This window comes from Chenopodium quinoa, unplaced genomic scaffold, assembly GCF_001683475.1.
Source record: "Chenopodium quinoa cultivar QQ74 unplaced genomic scaffold, ASM168347v1, whole genome shotgun sequence".
NCBI classification, from domain to species: Eukaryota; Viridiplantae; Streptophyta; class Magnoliopsida; order Caryophyllales; family Amaranthaceae; genus Chenopodium; species Chenopodium quinoa.
In genome coordinates, this window is record NW_018743893.1 from 1143882 (window position 1) to 1154629 (window position 10748).

General features: G+C 34.6%; 2 protein-coding genes across 2 annotated transcripts; one reads left to right on the top strand and one right to left on the bottom strand.

Annotated features, from left to right (window-relative positions):
- The first annotated feature begins 831 nt into the window (after nucleotides 1–831).
- Nucleotides 832–2510, top strand: LOC110686697 (probable serine/threonine-protein kinase samkA). The gene is made up of 3 exons (XM_021863303.1): nucleotides 832–1426; nucleotides 1570–1700; nucleotides 2073–2510. Exons 1-3 carry the CDS (start codon nucleotides 1015–1017, stop codon nucleotides 2184–2186), a joined length of 657 nt encoding a protein of 218 aa, XP_021718995.1. The 5' UTR covers nucleotides 832–1014; the 3' UTR covers nucleotides 2187–2510.
- Nucleotides 2511–3936: 1426 nt separating this feature from the next.
- Nucleotides 3937–6602, bottom strand: LOC110686698 (pentatricopeptide repeat-containing protein At3g62890-like). The gene has a single exon (XM_021863304.1). The coding sequence runs from the start codon at nucleotides 6434–6436 to the stop codon at nucleotides 4499–4501; it is 1938 nt and encodes a 645-aa protein (XP_021718996.1). The 5' UTR covers nucleotides 6437–6602; the 3' UTR covers nucleotides 3937–4498.
- Nucleotides 6603–10748: the final 4146 nt, after the last annotated feature.

Here is a 10748-nt window from a genome sequence, read left to right on the forward strand (position 1 = left end):
TCTTTCCATTTAATGAGACTAAATTAAGTACAAAATTACCAGTAATAGTTACCCTAAATAGTAAGCTTTAGGTCTGATTATAAACATTCCAGATGATCTGATCTAGTGATATCTCCTTTCTGTCCTAATTTATATTCTACAGCTCATTGATCTCACTCACATGGAGCAGGGGCAAACTTGTAAATTTACCACATCAGAACTTCAAAGTTAGAGAAAAAAAATTCTACTAGTATATGATGTTGTCATACTTACTCAGGCACAGTGAAAATTAAACATCTATTTTTGTGTGCATCGGATATACAAGGCTATATTCTTTTGAGCTTAACACCTGAACGTAAATTGAAATGAGTTATGTTGAATCCAACAGAATTAAACTAAAAGTTTTAAAAGAGCATAGCCTAATTAATAGATAATTAGATATTGTTCTTTATCTATTAGTTACCCTTAAATATTTTTAGTGCCTGTTTTAAATTATATTGAAATACCGCATGTATTAGAAACGATTTACAGAAAAGATAGCTCAAAGCATTAAAAATTTAAAACACCAACTTTAAAATGCTAACTTATTCAAAAGTGTGCATATTTACACATTCACGGAGTATGTTGTTAGGGACTAAAAAGGTTGTACTATTATGTATATAAATGACGGTTTTTAAAATATAAGGGTAGCTCAAAGTATTAAAACACCAAGTTTAAAACGCTAAACTTACACAGAAATAGGAGTGGTGTGACACGCAAAAACAAATAGTGTGCACCGGGCGCACATGAGAGATGTGATATTATTATAAACACATGGGGCAAGCCTTGTAATTAGTAAAAAAAACAGCTGGGCATGCATTAACTTCTGAATTACTACTAAAGACTCTTGGTGGGTGCTGACTATAAAGAGGGGGAGGAAAGAGAGAAAAACAGGAAGAAGTAGGTACTTACAAAACTGCTGAAAAAAATACCCTGCCTTTCCTTGTTTCTGGTGTTTTGAAACTCTCTGAAGCAGGAAATAGGAGAGAGAAAAACATGGGGAATTGCCAAGCCATAGATGCAGCAACACTAGTAATCCAACACCCAAGTGGTAAGGTTGATAAACTGTATTGGTCTGTTTCTGCAAGTGAGATCATGAAACTCAACCCTGGTCATTATGTTGCTCTTCTTATCACCACCACTATTTGTCACACCAATAACAGCAACACCAACAACCAGAAAACCAGCAGCAACGGTAACAACAGCCAGAAAAATAACAGCAACAGCCGCAGCAGCGGCGACAACAGCCAAAAAAACAGCAGCAGCAAAGGCAGCAACAATAAGAATAGCAGCACAAGCACAGAAACTGTTGATGGGCGGAATACGGTGCGGATTACTCGAGTTAAGCTGCTTCGACCGACGGATACTTTGGCTTTGGGTCATGTTTATAGGCTCATCAGCACTCAAGGTTTGTGATAGTTTTCTATCTACCCTTTTCTTTCAATATATACGATTTTTTTTTTTTTTTTTTTTTTTTTTTTTTGGGTCAGAGTAGTGTGTAGGAAGTAAGGTGAATTAAGAATACATGCTAATATTTTGGGTGTTTTGCAGAAGTTATGAAGGGTTTGGTGGCAAAGAAACAAGCAAAATTGAAGAAAAGTGGTATAGAATTAGCAGACTCAGAAGGACTCAAAGAAGCTGAGAAATTTGCTAAAAGATCTCAACCAGAGAAAACCAATCAGGTAATTAATCCCTCCAAAATGTTATTTCAATTAATTTAAAGCAAATTTTCATTGGAAAATAATTGTTCATAAACACCAGAAAAAAAAAAAGAAAAAAAAAACTGAATGCATCAGTTGACTTTGTTCTTCCTTGTTTTTAACTTTAGAATAAAAATTAAACTTAAATTAATCTAGGCCTCAATTTTTTTTAGCCAAAATCCAATAATTCCATAACCCCTGTTTTCCCTGTTTTTAAATTTTTTGATTAGGAAAGAAAACCAGGACAATGAATTTAGGACGATGACAATATAATTCATTGAATTGATCTATGTAATTTATTAGTTTTTCACCATTGAAATGTTTACTTATGTAAAATGAAACTTGATTTTTCAGGTTAGTAGTAGACATGTGAACCGATCCAGAACAACATCAGCTTCAAATGGAGGAACAGTAAGACCAAAAAACTGGCAACCCTCTCTGCACAGCATATCTGAAGCTACAAGCTGATAATGGTTTATCAATAAAATCACATTTCATCTAGGAGAGAAGCAGAGGATAAGGATTGAGCATCCATCATCCCATAAAATCTCGAAAACTCGAAAAATCGAAACTTTAGGAGGTTTGGATTTGGGAGATTAGTGAAGAACAAATCCGGGTCTTGAAGATGATGATCCGGGTCATGCAGAACCTGTACATATTTAACAGAGGAAAATGCAAATGACATTGTTGTATCAAAGTGATCCTTGTTTCTCATAATTAGGCTTTATTTTTATTCCCATGACAATTTTTCAACAATTATGGAGGATAATTACTTAATTTAGTTGTTATTATTATTGTTTTTTTTGCTCTAAACTAAAAATGATGTCATAAAAAGAGTGATGGTAAATGGTAAAAGGATGCATAAGTCCTTTTCCTCACACAAATTATGCTCCACAACTTCAAACATAAAAACAGCTAAATGGGTGTGCGTAAAGCATGGACCATCTAAAAGTGAGACAGAAGCAAAGAAAATAAAAATCAAGGCATCCCCCCAAAAAAAAAAAGAAATAAAGGGAGAATAATTCGGTTACAGACCTTAATAATTGGTTGCAATAAGCATTTTTTCAGTTTTTCATACTTTATTGATTATTATTGAGTTTGGCATGCAACATGAATAAACAGTTTCCAAAATTTTGAACCCACAATCAGAAATTTCAGAAAATGTGTGCTTTAAGCAATACATAATTCGTGTCATAAACTTAAAACAAGGTAGTTTAATTCCACTAGGAGTTTTCAAGTACAAAAATTGCTGTCAGAAAGCTTAATTATCAGTGATCTACCTCAACAAAGAATAAGATCAAGGGCTTTATTTAAGTATTTGCAACTTGCTAATGTTGCTTCATTAAGGTTTTGCTCTTTTCACCTTAGTTTACTTGAATCGAGATTTTGTAGAGTCTAAATGTTACATGAGCTTGTTTGAACAACTATAAACGCCTATAATTATATCTAATTGTGAAATAAATATGGTAGTTCTAATTGGAACTTATCACGCCTCATTCGAACTATACAACCTTAAGGCTATACTTGCATAGGAAGAAGAATATAGAAATTAAAACAAATCATTATACTACCTCCATTTGGATTAAGTTGTCACCTTGTTGGTTCAAACTACTGAGTACACTGTTTTAATGACTAATTGTTGAGTAGAGGCAGTACTAATAAAATCCTCAGCACAAGAAATGAGGAGCCTTAATACCAAATATATTCAATTGGGCTAGTTATCAGTTAATAGATCTATGTTCCAAACAAACTAAATTGGTTAACTTATAATTCTCCAAACAAGTAGCAACTGTAATATCTATTCATGTATACATTTCTGGAGGGGGAATCATATATTCATATAAGAATAATCATTCATTCCCAACATTCCATTTCTCACATAAGTCTTATATACACTAGATGCAACTTCGGGTTTCAAAAATAGAATTTGCACTAAATCCACATCAAACAACTTGTGCTAGGCTTACTAAAGGGAAGATCTTACAGTGGGAAGAAAATCCATTATATAGTAGTATAAGAGATTCTAAATCAAGAATATATGCAATCATCATGCATGTGCATTTTTGACATTCGAACAGCCATCAAAACCGAACTCATAACGTTCAAGTCGTTACTTCACTCTTGCTTTCAGTATTCCAGGGCATCTAAGGCAACAAAAGCAGAGCTTTACTTTCGCTTTCTGCTGTGGGTTAACAAAAATAGCTCACTTTTATGAAGCTTTAGAAAGGACAACCACAACCAGCTCATTTAAACACTTTGTAAGCATGAACAATTAGGTGCATAATGGTTGATGCTTTTAGAGCCCACAGAAATAAACAAAAATCCTAAATGTGGGCCATTTAATCTTATTCCATTACATACCATATCTTTGTATCATTAAAAATTTGTCCCTATACTTAGGAATATGTTATTAGAAGAGCATATAATATAAATAATTATCAGCTGACTAAAATTGCAATCATTGATGGTACCAAGCATGATATGAAGTTGATGACCATGCACATGCAATCATAGTTAGGAATCTTTGCTTTTACCTGATGATGGGCGTGGCTCGATGGTGTTCATGCCTTCAAATGGGTCAAACCAGCTCCAATTAGCTTGAATTTCATCTTCTCAATTGTAAAACATATTGGTCCTCGTTTCGCCGAAAAGGCTTTGTTTGTAATGAGTATGCCACTTTGTAATGCTTTTAAAGGTATGAACTTCTAGATATGCAATGATATCATTCGCGCCTGCTTTGTTTTCTATGTCCGCGATTTAGCTTATGCATTGACTAATGACTACCAATAGTCATTGCAAGAGCACTTCCCATGTTTGAAGGCGTGGAAACGTGACCGGTCTCGGACAATTATTTCTCGGTCAAAAATAAGAGAAATTGCCTTCAAAGCTAAGTGGCAGTCCTCACAAGTCCTGAGGTTTTTCACTATTCTGATCAAACTCCCAGGTTTAGTACTCAAGAATCCGAATGCAATAGCTAACTTTTCGCTGTGCAATGATACTGCTCGCTCTTTATCCTCCTCACTCAAATCAAATGTGACCGGGGTTGTATTAGTAACATATCCCCCCAACTTTGCCTTCTCCAAAATTTCATCAAGCTTTCCTCGAATCTCTAAAATTCGAGGATGTAGTTGATCATCCACACGAAACTCATGAGTAATACCATCCACCTCGATCCAACTGCAACCAAGCTCTGATGTATTCCTTCTTCCACCCATTTGCTTCCTCATTGAAACAACACTCTCCCATTTACCCATATAGGCATACAAACTTGACAGCAAAACTTGGCCACTTGAACCAAGTTGTCGAACATGATTCAAAATCTGCTCCCCTAGAACAATGTCGCGATGAGTTCTGCATCCACTAAGCAAAGCCCTCCATATAGCAGCATCAGGTTCTATAGGCATCGTTTTAACTACATCGAATGCTCTCTCCAAATGGCCAGCACGAGCTAGACAATCGACATAGCATCCATAGTGTTCAATCTTTGGAACAATCCCACATAAAGTTTCCATGTCATTGAAAATAGAGGTGCTCTCTTCTACTAGCCCTGAATGGCTACAACCATTCAAAACTCCGAGCATGGTAATTTCATTCGGTCTAATACCCTCAGCCAACATGTCCGAGAACACCCTCATAGCATCCTTTCCAAGACCATGAATTGACAAACCAGATATCATGCTTGTGAAATTATGAACATCTCGTTTTGAAATTCTGTTAAAAACTCGAATTGCACAATCTATCCTCCCACACTTGGCATACATATCAATAAGAGCTGTGCATATATTTGGAGTCTCTAGAATATTGTTTCTCTCCATATAAACATGAATCCAATTTCCTTGATCAAAAGCCCCCAAATTAGCACAAGCCGATAAAGCACAAACAAGGGCAGCTTCATCAGGCTTCACCTTCTTACTGTCATTTAACATACCGCGAAAATAATCCAGGGCATCAATGTACCTCTCATTACTAACAAGACCCGAAATCATAACTACCCACGACACATCACTACGAACAGGCATCGCACGAAAAATGTCACAAGCTTTATCAATATCCCCATGTTTGGCATACCCACCTAGGAGGCTAGTCCATGAGAAAACATCCCTCTCAGACATTTCATCAAACACCTTACGGGCATCACCCACTTTAGCAAAAACAGAGTACAAGTTAATCAATGAGTTACCAACAAACAAATCTGACCCAAACCCAGATTTTATTATCATCCCATGAACTATTTCTCCATACAAAGAAGAATCATAATGCGAACACGACGTAATTACAAACGTAAATGTATAATCATCAGGTAAAACCCTAGATAATTCGTCATTCGAATTCGACAACATTCGACCCAAATACTTGATGGGTTCTACACAATTTCGAATTTTGGAATGAGCCCTTATCATCAAATTCCATAACAAAGTAGGAATTGGGGAAGAAGGGTAATTATCAAACAAATAAATTGCAGAATTTAGACGATTAGAAGAGAGATAAGAGTGGATTAAGGACGAAATTGAGTGGGGATTAGAGGAGAGAGATTGAGTAAAAATTTGGGCGTGAATTTGCTTCAGATGTGGAAGAGAAGGGCGTTGCTTTAGCAGCTGAGAGAATGTTGTAAAATTCGTTGGTTGGTATTTGGCGGGAAATTTAGTTGATGGAGTGAGGGAGTGAGACTTTCGAGTTCGGGTTTTGGAGAGAGAAAATGAGAGTGCAGATTTGAGCATCTTGAAAATGGCATGGGAATTTGGAAGTTTTCTGGGAAAAAATTGATCTATAAGCAAGCTTTAGTTTTAAGCGGGAAATTGGCGGGATGTTGTTTAGTTTGAAGTTTCAGGCTTTGGAGTTGTTGATATCATAATACCAAATTACCAAGTATAAAGCCTGCTTGGGTTGAGCCTGCAGTCATGCATATAGTAATATGATACTCCGTAAGATAAGTTGACACGGAACTTTGTAATAAGATAAGCCTGCAGTCATGGGAAATATGATCGAGTATATCATGTCATTTGTGGACTTGTGGTCTCAGGCTCAGCCAATTTGTACGGAGTATAAGATAAGTTGACACGGAACATTGTTTTATGAGATCGAAGATGATAAGTTATGATACACTATCGACACTCATGGCATAGAGTATGTTTTACCAGACTTGGTCTTGTATTGGCTTGATGTCTACTTAATTTATTTGAATCCAAAGTGAAACAAAGCCTTGCAGAAAGGAGCAAGTGAAGGTGCTATTATGAGAATTGAGTAATATATGGAGTCTTCTTGGAACAGTCAGCTGCTAATACCTTTGTAGGCATAAATTGAGATTGAAGGCATTCATCCGAAAGTGTCACTGGCATTTTATACTAAAGATATCTGATGCTAGATATCTCCAGACACCACTTGATTACATAGTTAAGCTTAAGTCAGTCAGCTAATGAATGAGCACAAGGCATTTTCCTCAGCCAAATACTAGCAGGCGTATTTTGACACTACGGATGCATCAAAGATAAGGGCAAGACAAAAATTCAGAATTAAATGGCAGGGACATACGTTTTTCTCATCCAAGCAGGGAAAAGAAATAGCTGAAGCAACAGTCTCCTAAATGCTGAACAATAGTACAATACCAAGTATTCGAGTGATATATTTACATTACAACTCAAGTGACACTTTGCTGCTGCATTCAAGAAGTCGTGTTCTTGTGCGTGGGAAAAAAATGCACTTTCCTATAAAATGATCCAAAGGAATTTTTCAAGCACAATGCAAAACCTTCATGTACCAAGAACGGCATAACGTACTGCATTAATAACAAGTAGTAGGAATCAACATAATATGCTGAAGGCATTACTATAAAAAATGCATTATATCATAATAGAGTATTTCTGAAACACTCATCATTATCAGATATGACTGCAAAAACAATAGTAGATAGCCAGATAGTATGGAATGAACATAACATAAACATTGATAAAAGATGAAAAATAAACTCTGAGCCTACATTGCTGAAGGTGGTCAGACATAAGTGTGCATCATTTGAACTTTGAAAGGGATCCCTTTAAGCGATAAGGACCTGCAATGATGTTTGGTCAATTATCTACTTCAACTTTCCAAAATCATCCAGTCTACCTTAAGCGCATGCTTCAATTCCTAGATCAAATCATGGTAAACAAAGGCTAAACATTTTTAAAGCATGGAACAAAAGTGGAAAGGAATGAAACAACTGTTATAACACACAGCTAGTTGCGATTGGAGGACTACCTTTTACCACACGAGTATTATTCTGAAAAATACTGCTCTGCTCTTTAAGCTGATTAAAGTCCTAGCTTATCTTGTAAATCAATAAGAAAAGACCATTTAATAGCACTGAGTATTTTCCATTTTCTTAACATTTTTTTACTTAATTCTCATCTTATGACATACTTTGTATTATACTACTAGCTCTTAATATTGGTGTACTTCATGTCAAACACCTTAACTCTGTAACAAATTGCAATGAAATGGAAAAGAGCAGGGAAAAAATGATATTTTTTCTGCAATCTGTGAAGGTCAAATCTTATCCTACACCAGTATATTCTAGATTGCCCAAGTAGTGATCACATGCCACAAGTTAAATGTCATCTGTGCAATTCAAAACAGAAATTATCTTTGTCAAATTTCTATAGATGATGAAGAAGATCTTCAATTAGAGCAAATAGCATTGTAAGAATAGAAAAAACATTTTGCATAACCAACACTTCCTTTGTGCTGAACTATGCATCTCCTGTCCGTGTTCACTCAAACAAACACTTCCTAATATCCCGTTCGCTTGTGTTTCCCTTCCTATGCAAGGATGAACCTTCATCTCCCATTTGTTAAAAACAGTACACACACACAGAGGCTAAGTCCAAGTGGTGAATGTTTGCTTTGGTCCTCAAGCTAGCCCTTCTTGCTTCTTCCAGCTCGAAACATGTTCATACTAGATGATTGACTCAATTTTATCAAAAGCTACATATATATTTAGTATATATGTAGCCTACTAAGTGTCCCAAATAGACTAGTAATATTATGTCAATCATGCCTCGTCCACATGAAGCATAAATGCATTATAAAGCATGTTTAATATATGCTTTTTTTTGTTTTCTTAATGAATTGTTTAGTCGTAATTTATGGTCATTGGTGGGTTACAAATCTTATTATAGCTTAACTTGATGCATTATTATTATTATTATTATTATTATTAAATAATGAGTTATAGCCTCAGCTCATACCTCATAGGGGGACCGGAGCTTATCTACTTTGTGTGTAATGTTTATGTTATGAGAACATAGTCTCTAAGGTCATTTAAAATTCCCATGAATTATGATTTCTCTAATGTTTATCAAACAAATTAAAATAATTTCCTAGAAATTTTATGAGTGAAATAACTTCCCATGAATTGTAAATTACCAAGAAAAGTTATTTCCCATTTCAACCTAACAAGGCCTTAGAATTGATGATTTGTACTTTGTATTACGTTGTTCGATCTTGTATTCATAATTAATACTATGAGTAATTAATCTTTATTTTTTTTTTATTGCAAATAGGAATTAATAGTCAGATAAATAATTTAGAAAATTCAAAAAAAAAAAAAAAAAGAAAAAGAAAAAGCCAAATAATATAATAGCAATGAGGTGGTGTTATTCAATTAACGATCCGTGCAGATTGTTTTAAAAGGTAAAATATGATAATAATGAGCAATTTACATGTACTTTTGATGTAAAAGTCTTGTGACAATGTCTATACACATTTAATATTTTTGTACCTCTTAAGTATGAGGCTCTCCTACGTACCATAGACAATCGACGTGTTTATGTAAGTTATATGGAGTACCACGAAAAACTATTGGCACATAGCGCCTATATGTATTTGGCAAGCCGCACCAAAGAATTTGCGCGGAAAGTATATATGATATTTAGTATTTTGGTGGAGGATATGTACAACTTGTTGGAGGATATGTATTATTTAATAGAGGATACGTATAGTTTGTCAAAGGATATATATATTATTTGTTAGAGAATATGTATAGTTTGTTAGAGGATATGTAGTATTTGATAGAGAATAGGTACAATTTATCTTTGATAGAGGATACGTACAATTTGTTATATGATGTAGTATTTGGTGGAGGATATGTGTTATTTGACAGATGATATGTACAATTTGTTAGAGGATATGTAGTATTTGGTGGAGGATATTTACAGTTTGTTAGAAGATATGTAGTATTTAATAGAGGATATGTGCAATTTATCTTTGATAGAGGATACGTATTGTTTCTTAGAGGATATGTACGTAGTATTTGGTGGAGGATATGTGTTATGATATATATTATTTGTTGGAGGATATTTACAGTTTGTGAGAGGATATGTAATATTTGATAGAGGATATGTATAATTTTATCTTTGACATAGGATACGTACAATTTGTTAGAGGATATGTACGTAGTATTTGGCGACGGATATGTGTTATTTGATAGAGGATACGTACAGTTTGTTAAAGAATATGTAGTATTTGGAGGAGGATATGTATTATTTGATAGAGGTAGGATATGTACAACTTGTTGGAAAATATGTGATATTTGATAGAGGATACGTAAAGTTTGTTGGATGATATATATTATTTGTTGGAGGATACGTACAGTTTGTTGCCGCACGAATTCTTTGGTGCGGCTTGCCGCACCCAATACTTTGTGTAAATATTTTGCTAATAGTACAAATAAGTATGTAAATAATACATCAAAATATTGTACCACTGTGTGGTATAATAGTATTACTAAGATATAATGATACAATAAACATGCATATATAATAGTACACAAAAAAGTACCACTGTAACCATAAAAAAGTATCATTTTGGATGTCAAATGATTATTTTACCCCCTATTTGCAAAAAAACAAAAAATATAGGCGCTATGTGCTAAGATGCACTTGAGTACCACAATACAACCGAGGAGTAGGTAGAGCATGAGCAATGGGGGGTTAGTATTAACTCACAATACTCTCTCTCTCCTTTTTTTTTTTTTTTTTTTTTTTTTTTTACAAC